The sequence below is a fragment of the Toxotes jaculatrix genome, chromosome 15 (genome assembly GCF_017976425.1).
Source record: "Toxotes jaculatrix isolate fToxJac2 chromosome 15, fToxJac2.pri, whole genome shotgun sequence".
NCBI lineage: Eukaryota > Metazoa > Chordata > Actinopteri > Toxotidae > Toxotes > Toxotes jaculatrix.
The window spans coordinates 19,822,759-19,842,071 of record NC_054408.1 but is presented as its reverse complement, the minus strand read 5'-3'; the positions used below and the strand labels follow the sequence as shown (position 1 = coordinate 19,842,071).

The 19,313-nt window shown below is 40.3% G+C and overlaps 1 protein-coding gene across 7 annotated transcripts in view; it reads right to left on the bottom strand.

Annotated features, from left to right (window-relative positions):
* Positions 1-1,063: 1,063 nt before the first annotated feature.
* adarb1b (adenosine deaminase RNA specific B1b) overlaps positions 1,064-19,313 on the bottom strand; it is a 101,403-nt gene continuing 83,153 nt past the window's right edge. For 5 of the 7 annotated variants that reach the window (XM_041057310.1, XM_041057309.1, XM_041057311.1 and 2 more), the window contains 8 exons: positions 16,313-17,238; positions 14,627-14,741; positions 11,668-11,836; positions 11,310-11,479; positions 10,433-10,601; positions 6,168-6,349; positions 4,060-4,238; positions 1,064-3,917 (listed from right to left, as the gene is read on the bottom strand). In XM_041057310.1, coding sequence (XP_040913244.1) covers positions 3,741-3,917; positions 4,060-4,238; positions 6,168-6,349; positions 10,433-10,601; positions 11,310-11,479; positions 11,668-11,836; positions 14,627-14,741; positions 16,313-17,238 — 2,087 coding nt within the window. In that variant the 3' untranslated portion in view covers positions 1,064-3,740. The remainder of the gene's footprint in view (positions 3,918-4,059; positions 4,239-6,167; positions 6,350-10,432; positions 10,602-11,309; positions 11,480-11,667; positions 11,837-14,626; positions 14,742-16,312; positions 17,239-19,313) is intronic. The other 2 variants (XM_041057314.1, XM_041057316.1) reach the window with 1 other exon arrangement.

The window sequence follows — 19,313 nt, the reverse complement described above, 5'->3', positions numbered from 1 at the left end:
ACCTAGTCATCATTCCTACAGGATCTTGACAAGGACAAATGTGTTTACAGTTAAGTGATAAATAAGAAAGAGCATCAGACATTTTTCTAAATGAATGAATCGTTTTGCTGTTCGAGGCTTTCCATGTGTCCACTGTTATTAATACAGAGCTTCTAAAAATAATAAACAATAAAATAAAATAAATAGCGACATAATAAATGTTATAGCTTCATTTTAATTGCACAAAGATTCTTTAACCCGACAGAATTCCTGACAGTGTGAATGCTTTTACTCTGATATCTACATCTATATCCTTAGCCTGACTACATTAAATGTAAATTCTTTCCAGTGTTTCTTTTCCCTTCTGATCATGTGATCATGCTGTTTTGACCTTGTTGAATATCCCCTTTGCAAGTCGCTACAACTGAATTTACCTGCACGTATCATCATTTATTTTTATATCATACTAAGTACTTTATTCATGGTTCTGATTGTGTTGCTTTTAATGAACTACTCCACCTCTTTCACATGAACGCGCTTGTAGTCAGGTAAATAGACACAGGGTTTACTGAGCCAGTGGAAAACCAGGATGACCAGTGTTAGGCTTGGTGAAGCCAAGTAATGAAAAGATATCCTGGACAGGTTGAACTTGCTTTGTAGTACAGGCCTCTGGGGAGAGGGAGAATGGGGAGCAGTGGCTCTCAAAAACCCAGTGTGGACAAACGCTGAGCACCTCTGGAGTCACCAAACAAAACAAAAAAATAAAATAAACCCACTACAGATGCAGCTGTTTTGGGGTGGGGGGGGATTGGGGCACTGACCATTATTGAGGATTCACAACAAAGGGTTAAGCAGAAGCAGTTCAGTTCTTGCTGTGATAGTTGCCATCCGATCCATAAACGGGGACGGTTTTTCATCATGACATCATCAGTTGACATCTTTAGTGCAGTCAAAAGAAAAACAAAACTCTAGAAGCAGGCAGTCTTTTATATATATATATATATATATATATATATATATATATATATATATATATATATATATATATATATATATATATATATATGTGTAAATAAAAACCTCAGACAGCTTTGTGGAGAGAGAATACAACAGGAGACAAAAGACTGGAGCAGCAAAGGGGGAGGAAAACTTAATTCAGATTCCTGTTTGTGATGGGGTGACATTAAAGGAGACATCAGGAGTATTGCTTGTGACTTTGGTATGGGTCTGTTTGTCAGGGGGCACTGGATGCCACTGTTTTCAAGGTTTTTACCTTCATGTCATCTCTGGGAGATTCTCTTTGTCTTCTTCGCTAATACTGACTCATAAAACAACCAAATATAAGTGAAAAAGGTACATATATGACATCACACATGCCAGCTGGTGGATGCCACTTGTAGCGGAGGCACCTTACAATGCATATTTTTCTTAAACATGGGTGGCTACAATTGGGATGAAGCCTGTAATAACCCCGGCAGTGTTAGTGCCATGCTTTATGGTGCCCAGTGAGTCACACAGAACCACTAATACTTACTTAGGAACATTAACATCTTCACTATCCCAACAACCAGGAAAGATCTAAAACAGTTTTCAAGAGAGTGGGATGCATTGATTGTACAGGGAACAAAATTAGTCATTTTTGTTGTTCCTAACACACACAGAACTATTATACTGCAGCAATAATGATCGCAGGTCACAATATACACGTGGCCACTGACAGCAACAGATGCACTAAAGAAGAAGCCTGACAATTCAATTTCCCCCGTATTGAGTTGAATACACTGTTTTTGTCTAAATCAAAAAGTACATTGTTCAGTGGATATACAAAAACCAAACAGTAAAGGGCTGGTTTAAAAAAAAAAAAAAAAATCTTAATCTTAGTAAGGAAAACACTGGGACAGAAACACACATGGACATCATCATCTTTGGTGAAGATTCCACAGAGTATGCTGCTTAAAGACGCCTGAGCACACACATAAATTGCACACACATACACACACATGTACACACACAAACATCTCCTACAGCTTGGAATAGGAATTCACTGCAGTTACTTGGAAACGTGTCCTCATTTACACATTCCAAACAGGAGGACATTTATGCACTGAGGGCGTACAGGTGTCAAACCGAATCACAAAGGTCTTCTTGAACTACGCAACTAACGTGTTTCCCAAAGTAGAGGAGAGGAGGACGACAATGACATCACGTTGTGACACATTTGGTTGCAACCTACTGGTAGAGTTGATCAGATACTGCATTAGCATACAACTTTGAGTCTGTTCATAACGGGACTGCATGATACTTCACTGCTCCTCTAGGTGTTTCCAAAGAAAATCATGTGGAGGGATACAACATGTTCGCATCTGAAACCATCAGTACAGACTGTGGCATCTAGTTAATAATACTTATGCTGTACTTTTGTGTGGCTCCACAGTACATAGACCATGTCTTCTATTAACAGTTCAAATGATGGATCATGGATCCCTCCCGCAAAGTGACATAGTGACAAGATCTGAGAGGTCTGTTTATACTGTCACTATTTTCACTACAGTATTATCCCCTCTCCTCAAATGCCCAATCTTAAGAATCAAGAAAAAAACTGTCCCTGTCCCTCCCCCAAAATCAAACAAACAAACAATAAGTCACAAGAAATCTAGAAAACAGAGACAAAGATTCAAAGCTGCCTGTGGAGGAAGATGCTGGCATTCATTCAAAATCATTCACTGATGGATGCGCTGGGCTCTCCACCGCGTGGTTTCTGCTCTGCAGGCCTCCCAGTTCAGTTCCCATGCAAAGCCATGGCTTAGATCAAGAAAAAAATACAACGTGCAGCACCTCCCAAAGCTTGTCCCAAGACCCAGGCGAGGGAAGGAGTCAACATGACCCCCCAGTGTTCAAGTATGAAATGAGAGTGGCATAAAATAACTTAAAGAACATGGGCATGAATGAATGAATGAGACATGACAATCATCAAGGGTTTACTAAACTGCTGTGTCACCTGGCCTGTACTGTATATTCCTTGCAATTAGTGAATGAAACAGGGCCACAGTATTTTATAACATTTTCATCTTTAATACAGGGGCTAACAACATGTAGTCTCATCTAAGCCACAACCAAATAACACACATTAAATGTTTTATTTATATGTTCTATTTTATGTTCTCTTTCTTTTCAATACTAGATTTACATCCTGAAGATTTATGCATCTTTAAATTAAAGTTCATCATAGTCATTAATTTTAGCAAGTGTGTGTGTGCATATATATATATATATATATATATATATATATATATATATTCTTAGGTCCATACACATTGGTTTTACTTAATAAAGATCCTGTGTTTCTAGGCTACATTTCACCCTAAACTGGCTACAACTGATCAAGAAAATAGACAACTTCCACATGAAAAACATTTCTCTGGGAAACATGAACAACTGAGTGGTGTAAAAACCATGGATTCCAGTTTTTAAAACAGAAAACAGGTAGATGAAAAACACCATCCATTAAAAATTAAAATAAAAGGAGAAGACATGGTGAGGCTGAGGTCCTCTGAGGAATGAGACAATGGGAATGACGATCTATGGATGGTAGTGAAACTACGCACGTTTATTACGTAACAAAGTGCACGTGCGCACCGACACATGGGACGGAGGTAAGTGTCTGTGTGGGCTGGCTGTTAATAAGGGGCTCTCTTGCTTTCAGGCCTGGGTCAGGGGGGAAGGAGTGGGGGGTTTAGGAATCCCTTGGTCCCTTGACTCCCTCAGGAGCTGAGGGTGAACTGGTCTTGCTCAATGGGCTTTTTGACCCACGCCCCCAGGCCAGCTTTGTGGAAAGCCTTGATGAGTGCCTGCTTAGCAGAATGGTACTCTGTGGCTGCCTGCTTGGCTTCATGGTAGGAGCTGGGCTTGAGCACCTTGATCCGCAAGATGGATGACAGCTGAAAAGAAAGAGAAAAAAGCTGTCATTTCAAGATAAAAGAGTTTGGTTGAAGCCAGGTTAAGCTTGTGACAATGACTGCGGCTCTGCACTCTCTCACCATTTGTATATTTGTTTAAAACGACTGAGTGCACTATATTTACCTTAGAGTGTAGGCGCACCCAGCGGCTGTAGAGGGCGTGCTTGCAAAGACGTGAAGCGCGACCCATGTCGTCCTTGCCTGTGGTTGCATTGATCACCTCCAAGGTCTGGTCACCCACTGTCCAGTTCACACTGAAGTTTGGTGCCTTGCCTGGCTGCCTGGCCTCCGCATTACTTATACCTGAAATCAGAAACCCGCAGGGACAAGCTGTGAGTAGTACACCAAGGCAAACATGTAACAAAAAAAAAAAAAACCCTAAATGTCCTTTATCAGCACAGTTAACATTGCAAGAATCCTTTCCCAACATTATGTCAAGAGCCAGCTTCAAGACATTTTTAAACAGAACCGTGCAGCAATGAGATGATTAGCTCCTTTTTACTTCCACTGAAGTCACTGTGGGAGACCCACAGCAACTAAACCTCCTGCTACCCCACTGCATGGATGTATTAAACATTGGATGACGTACCCAAACATGGAAGCCTCTTCCCTCAAATGACAGCTGCTCCCACTGCTCCAGTATCTAGAAACAGCATTTTCTTTTTTTTTGCCTTTTTTGTGTTATTCAGTGGAGACAAACACTACTATCCAACCAGGAGGACAGAGCTTGCTCTCTTCCAACACATTACGGGACTTCGGCCTCTACTGTATGTCAAGCATAAATGGGAGATATATGGATTCCATAAATCCCTGTGTCTTGCTCTGTGTGTGTGTGTGTGTGTGTGTGTGTGTGTATGTGTCCATTAAGCTCCTTGGTTCCATTTGGCAGCACTTGTGGCAGATGATGATTTAAAGGGGATGAAATCCTCAGTGCTCTAACGCCACGGCCCTTCACCGCTAAAAACTCTCTAAAGCGGAAAAGGTTAATAACCCCCTACTATTATCTCTTTTACCCCCGCCATTTACAGAGCAACCAGAGAGGAGGAGCAGAGGGAGCTGCATGTGCACCACAGCATCACTTCTGCACTTCTTGAAGTAGCTGTTGTTGTTTTAGCATGTTTTGTACAGTTTCTGTCATGAATTGGGCAAGACCACTGTGTATTATTTTCGCCCTGACTGGAAGCCTGTCTTGTCTACTTGTCTATGCAATTTGTTGTGTCTGTGGCATATTGTATGTTTTTACATTTTGCCATGTGTTTTTATTGTATAGTGTATATTTTTAATATTGTTTTTTTTATGCTTGCTACAGTGTAAATTGGCCACTTGGGACAAATAATAAAAAACTTGAACTTGGACTTAGCTAGCTAGCTACAGCTGATAAAATTTGCCAGGTGTCAGGTGTCACTTCAGAGGACACTGGCTGAGAGCCCTGCATTTGTCTACTTCTGTCTGAAATCAAAGACCCACTGTTTCATTTACTAAAACAAAATCACATGGTAAATTTGTTGTTGTTGTAATTGTAAAGTGCAAATATGCTGAGCGAGAACGTGACAGGTGCACAGGTGGCAACAGAACAGGATTCAGATTAGGATGAGTACTATTTGGAAAATGAGAGGTACAGAAAATAAGGCAGACGCTGTGTCAAAAAAGATATTTTTCTTAAAAGGAGAGGAAAGAAAGTGGACAAAGTGGACAATTAAAGGTTTAAGATTTAAAAACCAAATGTGATTGGTGCAGAAAGATCGGACAAAATTAACATTTCTTGTAGGGCAACTCTGAATTCTTTTGTTTTACAAAGTCTACTAAACAACCAGAAGACCAAAACTGAATGCTATATCTAAAAATGGAAAGTCCTGCAGTCCTGGTCTATATGGCCTTTTTAAAAGGTCAAGCCAATGCTGAAAATTTACACAAAATGATGAAGCTATTCAAATTCCCCAGGAACTAGGTAAATGTCAGCTCAGATCAAACACGAGAAAAGCAATATCTGTCTTCCTGCGGTGGACTGACCAGTGAGGGGGATAAACATGTTTACTGCTTGGGATTAGTGTCTTCCTCTTTGCTATTTAGACAGCTAAAGCAAAGATTAAAACAGTGATCTACCCAAAACATGAAAATGTGAGCGTGGTCATCAACTTCTTATATTCAGTTAAAGTTTCAGCATAGTACAGCACAAATGTTATCTGATTCTGTGTTTGCTCATTTCTTCTCCACATCAGAAAGCTCTCTTACCACTGAGTAAAGGTCTGTTGAGAGTAAACTGCTGGGGCAGGTCCTCGATATCTGCGATGCGCTGGTACATGGCCCGGGAGAGGTGGTCAGCATGGTAAAGGCTGCCAAGAATGATGCTGGAGAAGTAGATTGGCTCTGTGAAGTAGCTCATCAAAGAGCCCTGGATGCCCACCACATTCCACCTGTAGAAGGGACAACACAGGCATGAGACAACATCCAAAAGGAGCCTATTTGTGGGAAATATTCTGTTTAAAATATATAAGAATTTGTTTTACTTCCTAAGAACACGTGCATTTGGAGTAGTCTGACTCAACAAGGAGACACAGTGTCAGTCATTCGTAAGATAATAGTGAAATAGTAACATCAGACTAGACCAAATAAATTAATGTAATTCACATTCATAAATAACAGAAAACATCAATGACATTCAAACGAGTTACACGACATGCACCTTGATTCCATGGCAACTGCCTGCGTTAGCTGCCACAATCAGTAAAAAGCTTCATTTTGATTCTATTCTGCTCCGTCCCTTCTTAAATGTTTCACAGAAATGCAGATGACTTTCAACACATGACACGCAGAGATTTTTGTGATCAGCCTTAAAAGTGTGCTTGAGATGACAAACATGAAAAGGAGAGGAAGTTTCTCAAGCATTAAAAAGTTCAGAGACCGAATATACAAAGGAATATGATAATGTGGTATGTGCATACTGTAAGTGGGCGCACACATACAACAGCACAAGCAAAATATATGAGTACCAGCTAATGGAATCTATCACATGCAATCCTACAGTTGTGTACACTCCAAGGCATCCAGTTTCATTTCCTACAAACTTCTGTGTATTTCTATGCTGTGTCATTAGCCATCTCTCCCCAGTCATTTTCCCATTGACATGCTTTGTGAAGCATTGCCTGCCCACCTCAATGGGAGGGAGGGAGGGAGGGAGGGAGAGAGAGAGAGAGAGAGAGAGAGAGAGAGAGAGAGAGAGAGAGAGAGAGAGCTGGGGGGCAGAATGGAGAAAGAGTGAGCAGAGAGAGAGGGAAGGAAAGTGAGAGTAAAAGTTAGAGAGAGATGACTGACTTAGAGGATAAGGCCGGTGTTATTTCATATATTTTTTTGTTATAAATAAATTCCATGACAAGACCAAAACTGACTACACGTCTCTCAGTACCTTTTCCTATCCTGTATGTGGCATTCAGCCTCAAGTCCATTTAATCCTGAGATATAAATCTTTAAAATGGGTCACAAATATATAGCTTTGTTTAAAAACAGAACAAAACAAACCAAAACAAACAAACAAACAAAAAACAACACAAATATATTTCCTAAAACAGCTGGGCATTGTAGTTTTTAGCAAACATTACTCAACTTGGAGAAAATAACGCATTTGTTAGGGACTATTTTCTGCTGTGGATGAATATACATTTTGGTGTATTAGTAAGTATTTAAAACTCCAAGATGTTGTATGTGTGATTGCCTTAAGAAATGCCAGTGCCCATTTTCATGGTAATGAAGGAACAGGTCATCCAGTGCAATGACGTGGCTCATTGATATGTTTTTAATATAGTTTTAATATATGATTTAGTTTTAAATAGGTGAGCGTTAACCCAGTGTTAACATAGCATCTAGATCTGCTCTAAAATAAAAATTAAAAAAAGACATAGAAATCAATTTGGAAACTTTAAGAAAAAGTACTGGTCATCACTAACCTTTATCCTTTAAGGAAGTGTACAAATCAACATAAACAAGACACGCGTGACACATGACGCTGTGATGATGAGCTCTTCTCATTCTCCCTTTCACTTCAGGCAGGCTGTTTGAGAGGGTGTGAAATGACCAAAATGGACCCAGAACAATGAGGAATATGCAGGCAATACTGTGAGACCCCAGGCTACACAGAGCGTCCATTGTTTCCATATGCAATATTCTCTGTCTGTGTGTGAGAAAGTGCATGATACTGCACGTCAAAATGAAATCTGAATTCATAGCTGCGAGCAGTAAAGCACACACTGAGCACAGTCAAATAGCTTCATAATATTTTGGGCCATGCACAAACTGCAGCAACACGCACACTTGCACGTTTTTTCATCACAGGGTTACACAAATATATCTGAAAAGTCTCTGAAGGACACACACGGTATATAAAAGAACCAGAGACAAGCAAGCACACACATTTTGAGTTATGTTTTCAGAGGCATTCAATTTCATTCCCTTCAAACATCTCTGTATTTCCTCGTTGTTATTTTATTCAATATCATGCTCTGTGCATCTACACACATATACAGTACACACACTCACTCACTCACTCACTCACAAACACGAGAACAAGGTCAGGACAATTCAGAAAGCCCATGTGATCAGCTGTTAAAGAAATAAACCACTAGAGAAAACAGAACAAACAGAGAGAAATAACCTATAAGAGCTTCGCCTGTTTGCTCATTCAAATATCTGGGAACGACGGACACGAAACAGAGAACTGCTTGTTCTTGCTGAAGATGTGCAGCTGAGCATGTAATCAAAGGAAAATGAGAGGGGAGAAAACAATATGTAAGGAGGGAACATGGAGGGCGTGGTCAAAGTGTCCCAGTCAGTCAGTTTTAAGTAGCAGTCTACAATCAGTCACACACGAACAGAAGCAGGTGGGAAACAGATTTCTGACCTGGCTACCACAGTAGCTGTGTCATAAGAAGGTGTGTGAGTGAACAAGTGAGAAACCTTTCCTAATGTTTTCTCACAGTGGAACAGAGAAGCTCATAAAAACAATTAGCTTTACTGTAAAGGGTTAATTTTCTGATGTTTTGTATCAACTCTGAAGTAAATATTTCATGCTTTTGCTTGATATCTAGAAAAGCCTGGCCAGAAAACACCCACATCACTACATGTACGCTCTCCAACCTATTTTGCCCTCTACTGACTTGGATCTCTCCACTCTGGTCAGCCGCACAGAATCTGACTCATACCACTACTGACATGCTGAAAGGGAAAAACCTCTCACAGGGTGCAAACAGCGTCCGCTACACAGCAGACATCTCCCTCATCAAATACACGCTCGGCGTTCAATCACTCTGTGCATTCAGACAAGGTATTACGATGGAGGAGGAAGAAGAGAAGGAGAAGGGAAAGGGCTCGTGAGAAGAGTTATGGAGAAGTTTTATCATTCATCACCAGGCAGGCACACTGTTGCCTTGAACATGGACATAGACTGAAGACGCTATGATCTGCCCTCAAAAATGGCCTCAGGGACAGAGGATCCATCAATTCAGCTGCCCCTGACACTCCCTGAAGAAAATAATAGACTTGAAATGACAAAGTGAGGAAATAACGTGAATCATTGCTGTATGTGGTAAATAAAACTCATGAAAAGAGAATCATGAAACATGGCTAATTAAGGTTTAAGTATGAAGTTCAGGGTTTCTGCAGTGTTATATTTAAGACTTTTTAAGACCATTCTGATTCGTCATAGAATGCACTTTAACACTCATTTCATGGTCATATTGGTCAAAGAATAACAGAAAACTAGTTGGCAATACAAAGGAAATAATTTAGAAAGTACATTAATTTAATGACATTGACATTTTTGCCAGTACTCCCCAGCTGTACATAACAGTTTCTGCTAATATAAAGTATCAGTTAATGGGACCTGAACCAAGATAAGCAGCAGAGCACTGATGGATGGGTTAACCAATTAAGAAACAATTCATTAATTTAATTTTAAGGTTGTGCTGACATTGACACACTCAGCTTCCTACCAACTGTGTGTATTAGTAGAAACAGTGTTTGCTACACATCTGATGGTTCTGACTGAGACTTCACAAAAAAACAATTCAATAGCCTCCTGAGTGCACAATCCACTTGCAGTTTATAAATGAATAACATCTCCTGACAGCCTTTAACCACATTAAATATAAAAGTTATAACTAATGTCACTGTCTGCGGCAGAGTAGAAAAAATATTCAAAACCTGACTGACGTTTAATATCTTCTAAGGTTTATTTTTTATTTATTTATTTTTTTGAGGGAACTGAGCTTAGTGCTTGCTAAAACTTTCCCAGATCTGCAGATACTCAGCACTTTACACCATGAGAATCGAACATATTTAGTTGTCGAATGTCAAATGTTGAATTATTACTTTAATGATTTTTTTTTGTAAAATAAGAAACAATAAAAACAACAAAGCAATAAAACTGCTGCCGGTTCTACCTGAATATTAATTACAGTATAAAACAGGACAGTCTGAAATATCACAAGTAATCTGAACTAAATTACCTTGCGATTTTGTCACTGCATGACATTGTGAGTAACCTCTCTCCTTGCAGAACCCCGTCCCAGGTCTGGATGGTGTTGCTGGACCTCACAGGGATGGTGCCTTCCCCCGACTCAATTTTGGTCCTTAGCTGGCCCCGTGCTTTCCGGTTTGGGTGTCTGTCTCCTTGGTCTGAGCGAGACAGCATGGGAAGAGAGAAATAAAAAAGGAGATACACAAAAACACAAAATTTGACTCACTCCCTGTGTTAAGACAAACATGTGAGACTAATGATTGGTTTATAAAACTTATTAACATATGGCAGTAAAGGACACCTCCCTATCAATATGTAAATTTCTATAAAAATTGGTCTCCTCAACATTAGACAACAGAGATTAGAAGAAGAAAAAAAAAGAGAGAAAAATAGCTTCCACATTAGCATGACTTGTTATTTTTTATTATGTTATCAATGTTTTCTGCTGTTTCACCAGCAGGCGCCATCTATTCAGTGACTAATTGAATGTGGTTGTTTTCTATTCAGTCTGCCATGTGTAACGGAAAACACTCTGACAAGAGTAAGAGGGAGGTTAATCAGACAGACAGTGTGGGTGGGCTGGGTGGGAGAAAGACTGATAGGGACAGACAGAGAATGACAAAACGCTCTAATTACCAGAGCCTTGTTTAAATGTGTCTGTAATGTGTATTTGGACATTGGAGTAAAATTCTAATTAAATGAAACCAAGCATAAGAGGAAAACCTACAAATTTAATTAAATAAAATAAACTGTTGTTGAAACCGAATTCTGAACTACGACGAGACCAAATTAGCTGAGCTGAGGAGGAGGGATGAGGCTGATGATGGTGTGAGGCAGCTTAACGATGCTCCGTGATCGGTGCAAACCTTCTACTCCGGCCTCGTGTGGGGAGAAGATCCTGGCATCTCCGCAGGGCGAGGTGCTGATGTAGAGGTGGAACTGAACATTGTCCTTTAACCTGTAGCCTCCCTTGTCACAGTGCACGAATATCGATTTCTGGTGGTCCTCCTTGATGTTGCTATAACAACAGACAGGGCTGATAACATACATTAAACCTATATTTACATTTTTTTTTAATTGTAGCTCATTTAACTGGAATAAAATGAATAGATACAGCAAAGAGCAGTGTAAATATTTATGATTAGATTATCAATACAAGCAACCTTCCCACACAATATAACACAGCAACGCTTATAGAAAATAACTTCTACACTGTCTACTGACCTGAGGAAGAACTCCAGCTGAGTGTAGAGGTACCTGATGAGCGAGCGTCGGGCGATTATCTCAGCGTGGCAGTCATTGAGTGCCAGGCCACGGTCACTCATGTACTCACCATTGATGCATTTGGTTCCTGTGGAGACACAAATGACCTGTGCTTCCTTCACATCTGTCCCTGTTGGGGGAGGGGAGAACAAAGACATATTAGTCAGTGGATGCGAATCATCAAAGTACATACTGTACATGTTGCCTGAATTGTGCTTTGTGCTTTTACACTCTTGAGAGGTCAGGCTGCAATAATTTGCAGCCTGTTTAGAAAGTTGGTCATGCAGCAAACACATGATGACCTTAAAGTTGACAAAAGGCAGGGAAGGAGGGAAATATCTGGTTCTTTAGCTGTCAAATACTCAATTGTGTTCACCAGCTAGTCTCTTATTGATAGCCAAAAAAGACAAATGAAGTGTTACTATAAGTCAAAATGAAAGCATGAATATGTTCCTGATTACACTTTTATTTAGGGAAAAAAACACCCCATGGGCACGCTTTACAGGCTAAAACTCGGGACTGCCATTTTACTTTCAGTTCCCAAAAAATGCAAAGTCAACAAACATGCAAAGTGAATTACGTCATTATTTTAAATGAATTATACAAGATGTTACACAAACAAAACAAATTAGAGAAAAACAACAACAAAATAATTGTAATAGTTCTTGTTTAATTAGATTGTTTATTTTTACCATTAGAGGTTTATATTTGGAGGCTGAGTGCCTGTGTATTGCTGCTGTGATAGTGAAATTTCCCAACTTGGGATGAATAAAGTATTTCTATTCTATTCTATTCTATTCTATTCTATTCTATTCTATTCTATTACATAGGCTACACCAGTGCTTGTTACCATGTCAGCCAACATCTGGAACTCTACATAAGTTTAAATCCTAAGGTTTCTGGACAGAAATGCTAACATGTTCACCTTTGCTGGTTTTAATAAGCTGCAGAGTGGAGTAACATCACTACCTGCTGTGATGATCACAGGTTCAGACGGAGCACTGGCAGCACATATGTACACATATTTATGTGCAAAGCCATCCCTGAGAGGAAACCATCCCTGGTTTCCACTAAGTTAGTGGGTTTCCTCCATCAATAGCCATTTCCTGTAGGTACATAGTTATCTCTGCTTCAGCTTTTTGATCAGCAGTGAGTGTGGCTGCTGCAGCTGCTCTTTTCCAAATGAGGCTGCCCACTGAACCTCTTTACTTCTTTGGAGCAGTGCCAGCACCTGATTCCTCTTCTTCTTACTCTCACTGTTGCGGAATCGGGTGCCGGATGTGTGCATGTTGCTGCTACAATTTTGGAAATCACATATTAAATAACAGATTAATTTACTGCAACTGGTTAGGTATCAGCTGGCCCACACTTTCTTAAATTACCATGATCAGAGAGTACTGTGGGACTTTCAGCTCCTCTCATGCTTTTCACAGCTCATGTCTTAACCAGCTGTGGTAAAAAGAAGTGTTGACTGTCCAGCAAGCCCCGAATGTCCGATCAGTGCGGGCCTTCTGCTGCTGAAGTGACTTATTTATGGCAATGCTCAGGTTGTGAACAAAAGCAATTTTACCACGGCCATTTTGAATGTCTAAATACCGCCACAATATTGGCCCAGTTATCAGCAGTTATGCAGGAGATTTTTCTTTGTTGTACTTTCTAGTCATGTCTGGTCCCCCACAGTGCCTCTTTCAGGTTGTCGGCTGTATGGATTTCTGGCATGGAGCTCGTTTGTAAGCATTTTAATTCCAGACTCCATACATCATGTTGCAGCTGTTGTCAAATATTCAACATCATCCAGCACTGCTGAAATGTTAGCTCTGATGTCACACTGTACAACTTTGGGACTGCGGTATACAGGAAATCAAATGTCTGCAACATGGCCTTAGATGAACTCTTCTGCCATAGTAAAAGAAACCATTTCTTATGCTAGGTAGTGAGTTACAGCATCAGTTCACTGCTTCCATCTTTCTGTACCATGCTTTGGACTTTTTGCAAAAGCTCAAGATATGGTTGATTGGACGTAGCTAGCTGTTTTGTTAGGGCCAGTCGTACGTAATGTTAATTCACATTCACAGGATGGTGTGCATGCAAATGGTCAAAAAGATTCCTCGTCTGTCCATCTTTTTTACGTTGGGCCATATTAGCACAGATCTTGCACAAAACTTCCAAAGTGTCTCTTGGCGTTTTTTACACCAACCACATGGACCGAATTTGTTGACACCATCATTACATCACTAGTATTAATTTTTTTTTTTTTATTAGGTGACTCAGCTTAATGAGGTAGATTGAGCCTCTGCTAAAGGGAGGGGGTGAGGATGGGCTGTGAAAGGGCTCAAATGTGCATAGATAGAAATAATACTTAATCAACACTAATTTTAAAATTAGTTATTGTCTATTTGTTATTGTCTATTTGTTTGTGTGCAATGTTTTAATGACATTGTGAATCACTCGTTTGGAAGAAGCTGCTCAACCCTATTTTATATACTGCCAGGTATTTCGTATTTGTTAAAGTATTTTATGTATTTGTTAGGCCTTGTTTTACATGTAAAAATTGTAATTAGTGTAGTGGAACAGAGGGATTAAATGGTAATGGTAAAAGTATTATATTATACTATACACCTAACTACAGCACTTGAGTAAATGTACTTATATTCCACCATAAAAGAAAGGACTGAAAACAAAACTGTTATGAGTTTATGAGTGTTCATAAACGTTATTGTAAATCCTGCAAAATACGTAAATACACATTACTACACATAGATTATTAGGCTACACGCACTTAACCAATACTACTAAAACCGTGAATACTGTCATCAGCTTCTGGGACGTGCAACCTGAAACACTCAAAAACTGACTGTCAGTGATATATTTGTATTTTCTTGGCATAAAAGCACCAACCATCTCTTCTCCTAAAATCTACCTGTTGTCATGACGACCCCTGCTAGGACTTTCCGTCGTGCATGGGGGGAGGTGAAGTTGTCTGTCAGCTCACTGAACTTATCCACCACCAGGCGAGAGACAGCATCAGCCAGAACCTGGAATCACATACACACACAGACAGACGCAAATGCAGACACACAACAGGAAGACACACGCGCAGCCACACAAACACGAGCTTGTGTCAGATATGTCAGCTTACAAAGCGCGTCTGATGTTATCCTCCCCTAGAGAGCCATGTACCTGTCACAGTGTTCGCATTCAGCTCCAAACAAGAGTCAGAGCGTTGAAACGGCAACAAGTGAAACTGGGTTGACCCCCTGAGGTATACCTAACCGTCTTTCAAGCAGTGCCGTTTGAGCTTGGAATGACAATTATAATTTACCATCTCCCTCCTGACAGTGAATCACAAAAAAAGCAAAAACCAAACAAACCTAAGCAACAGATGTGAGCAAAGTGTTTGTTGACTTTTCACATACTTCACAATCACAGTCCAAACTCTTGGGGAACCTAAACTGAACTTCACACATCTCTTGTTCTTGGACAGCCAGCTCTTCTTACTGGCTCTTTATCCATTGCTAATGTGATGGAAAATGACGACAACCAAGAGGAGAGATGACGGCTGGATGATCACAAATTAAAGAGATTAGTCCAATATTACTTCCCTGCTACTTCGGAGTCACCCACTCGTAGCCAGATCATTTGACTTTCGAATGCCAAGGTCGTCTATGGTGTAGAAATGAATGTTAATCTCTAGGGGTGCAAAAAAAAATGTGACAGTGGAGATCATTTACTTTTGGAAATTTAGGAATGAGTAAAAGAATACTTAATTTCTTCATTGAATGCCTAGATATTTCTGGAACTATACAAGGATTTTGATGGATTTTATATTTTGAAGATTAACAAAACCAACTTAAACAATAGAACACAAAACTAAAGTTAACAAGTTTTTTTGTAAACACACTGAAATCCAACCATTTTTCCCCATTAGTGTCTTTCCAGATTGAAACAGGCTGTAGAAATTAAAGACCAAGTGACAGGGAATTAATACAGCAATTAGTAGGGGTGCTATCGTTAAAATGGGGTGCTTGTCGAATAAATCAGTTGACAAGTGGAGAGAGTGAGTAAAGAAAGAAAAAAAGTCATTGAAGGGGAGACTGTGGATGGTGTGTTGTGCTGATTAGCTTTGCTGACTGTGTTATCTCTCCTCGCACACTGACATAGCTCTGACAGTCACCATTACAGTGGCATCTAAAGCGGCCACAAGGCTTTAGTCCCTGCAAACCTGATGTGAATGAGATTTTAACGATAACCTGCAAGAACAGCAGAGTTTGACAGGTGCAGCAGTTTGGAGTGGACATTTTGTGTGGCCTGTATTGTAACTACAAATTTATAGACCAAAGCATATTTAAATATTCATCATTTTTTAATGCATACCCAAATTAGATATTCTATAGCACAACAGTATTATATGTGTGTCCTTACTGTATGTACTACAGAACAGTCCTATTTAGCTAACCTGCAGGATACCAATGGGTGTATTGCTGACGCCTCATGCAGTACCAATTGCTGATCATCTTGGTAGAAATAAATGAAATAGCTGAGTTCATGTTGTGATCAGATTCTCTACAAGTATGAAAACCTATGCAAAAAAAGAGCGGTATCTTACCTGGGGTAGGTGAAGCTGTAATCCCTCTCTTGGTATGGGTTGCCGGGATGGTGTCTGGTCTAGCTGCATGTTGAAGAGAGCTGAGAGGGCGGCTTGTGCTGCCCGGGCTTTAGCCAGCTTCTTGTTGCGCCCTGAGCCTTCGAACGTCTGTGCATCCACTGTTACTGACATCACAAAATTCTTGGCATGACTCTCCCCGCTCTCTGAGACAAAGTCATATTTGAGGCCTGGCCTGAGCTCATTGAGGATCATGACTGGGTTTTTGCCACTGGAGGGTGAGCTGAATGCCGATGGAGGGGGCAATGGGGCCTGGACAAGGTTGCTGCCAGGTGGTGTGGGCAGTGGGTACTCCCCTAGTGAGTTTAATGAGCTGCTACCATTGGAGCCTAGATAGAAGGATTCTTCAGGTGTGGCTGGTGTCTCGAAGCCGTTGAAGAGCATATCTGGGAAGTCAGCTTGGTCAGATGTAAAGTCTGTGTTCACTGTCAGTGTTCGACCCATGGCCAGGTGTGCCTCAGAGGCATTGGGGAACTGGACGAAGGAACGCAGTGCTTTCTCAGCTGCATTCAGTTTAGCTTTCTTCTTTGTTGGGCCCATGCCCTCAAACATCTGTCCATTGACTTCCACAGTCATGACAAAAACTGGTGCATGGACCGGTCCTGTCTGAGACAGCAGTTTGTACTGTAGACCCGGTTTGATTTCGTTCAGCTGCATCAGGGCATTCTTGGGCAGGACTGGCCCTGGTGTTTTCTTTCGCTTCTTGGCCCGGAACTTGGAGTGTGTGTGACCATTGTTTCCCTCCTCTAGGGGGCGCTTTCGACTGCCCAGACCACTTCCATTGGGGAGCTGTTCAGCCACTCCCAGCCCGTCTTTGCCGGACACGTTGTCCAGGTTTCGGTTTTCCTTAACGTCGGTGCTGCTCGAACCTGCGGTGCCCAGAAAGAGTAACTTACAACGCCTTCGTTGCAGGATCTTGTAAATGCAAAATTTATAGATTCCTTTATCACTCTTTGGAACTGAACCAATGATTTGTGTTCCTTTATCACAGAAACTGGCTTTAAATTTCATTAAACATCTTAACCTACAGTCTACTAGTATATTAAGTAGTAGGACATCAACAATACTTCTACTGTTCTTAAAGAGATGGCACGTCCCCTGAAGTGTACCTTGTCCACTTAGGAGTTATTTTGGTAAAAGAGTTTTTAATTTTGAAAAGAAACTCTAAATGTATCTTCATGATTAAAGTTGTAATTATGTAGGCCTGTTATTCTATAGGTCAAGGTTAAGTGACAGAAATCTATTTTCAGTAAAACAACTACTTTAACACTTTTCAGATTGCACATTGTTATGGGTCTCAAACACAAATGCATACAAATACGAGGCACACACATCAACACTCAACATAGACACACACACACGCACACAGAGCAGTTCTTCATCCACTCTATCAAGTTTTTAATCTCTTGAGTGCCTATAGAAAAATGAGGTACATTAAAAGTGTTCAGTTTTAAACTGCAGGTTCTGAAATATACCATACAGGGGAACACATATCACTGAATCCAGTTAGCAAAGTGGATGGAATATTGGCAAAAATTTTCATTTATAACATCCTTCAGCAAAGGCTTGATAGGTTACTCCTTGCGGTACTCAGGAGAAAGAGAGGCCGCAGTGTGCATGAGTGGGATTGTAGGTTGGGTTGAGGGAGTGCAGGGGAGGAGTGCAGGGGGAGGAGCTGAGGACCAGGCAAACAGGAGAACACATCAAAGAGGCAGAAGGAGAAGACTCCACCTACTGCAGGATCCTAAAGGATTGACTGGTGACACGGTGGGAGGTTAAAATGCTGTTTAGCCATTTTTGAAAAGAATGACTGTTATATTTAAAATGAGGAAAATCTGAATTCAAGAACTGTTTCTAATGAGGTGCCATTCATAAGACCCTGTGCCTCTGAGATCCCCCCCGTGGAGCTTGTCAGAGAACACAGTGTTTTAAGTTGCAATATGTACTGACATGCTGTTACCATCTGCATACTACAACTGATATGTCTCAAGGCAAGAAAAAACAACAACAACTTCTTTCTATGATCAAGAACACAAAATGCATTTTCTTCAGTTTATGGGCTCTGAAAACATGCAAATTTTTTGTTGTGTACATGCAGTCTGCAAATCGGTGTGAAGTTGCAAATAAATGTAATGACAAGGGAAAGGAGGGACAGTGTTACTGTGCACAACAGTATCCAAGAAGAACTCTATCAGAACACCTATCAGAATGGTAATAGGTGAAATTTGTGGATAGGACAGCAACACAATCTAAGCCCATGACCTTTAACCACCATAGATTTGATGATATTAGATGAGTAATTGTAGCTGTGGTGGAAAATGGTCTTGGTCAAAAGCTCAACAACGACTTGGATTCTTAATGTAAATGAGTTATTTTAAAATATACAGCATGTTGATATAGCTCACTATGTTTCTCTGCAAATGATAAAATGTATGAAACATATAGCTACTGTAAAATTTGTGGATTTCCATTAAATTTATACGCACACACATTTAGCTGGTGATTATTACCTCTCCTTGAACGGTTATATTTGTGGGGTAGAGTGACCAATAAGCCAATCAAAAAAAAAAAATGTAAAATGTGAACACAAAAAATCTGGCATGCTGCACAGACAAATACAGTGAATACAATGACACACAGAAAAAAACTGGAGCTCCCTTTCTCTATTCCAAAACGCATCATGATAATATCAATTTTATAGTATAACAACTTTATGCAGGGTAACTATACAGTAGTACTCCGGAGCCAAAGACCAGATCTGAGGACAAAAGCCCTAAAGCAACAGCCATGACACCATGCTCTGAATTATGACACACACATGCAGCTGTGGTCATTAACATGACAGCACTTGTGTAATCAGCATTCATTAGCAACACAAAGAAAAATATCCCATATGTTTGATTCTTTCAGAGCTAAAAATCTGTAGCTGTAGGGGTTGTGTGAA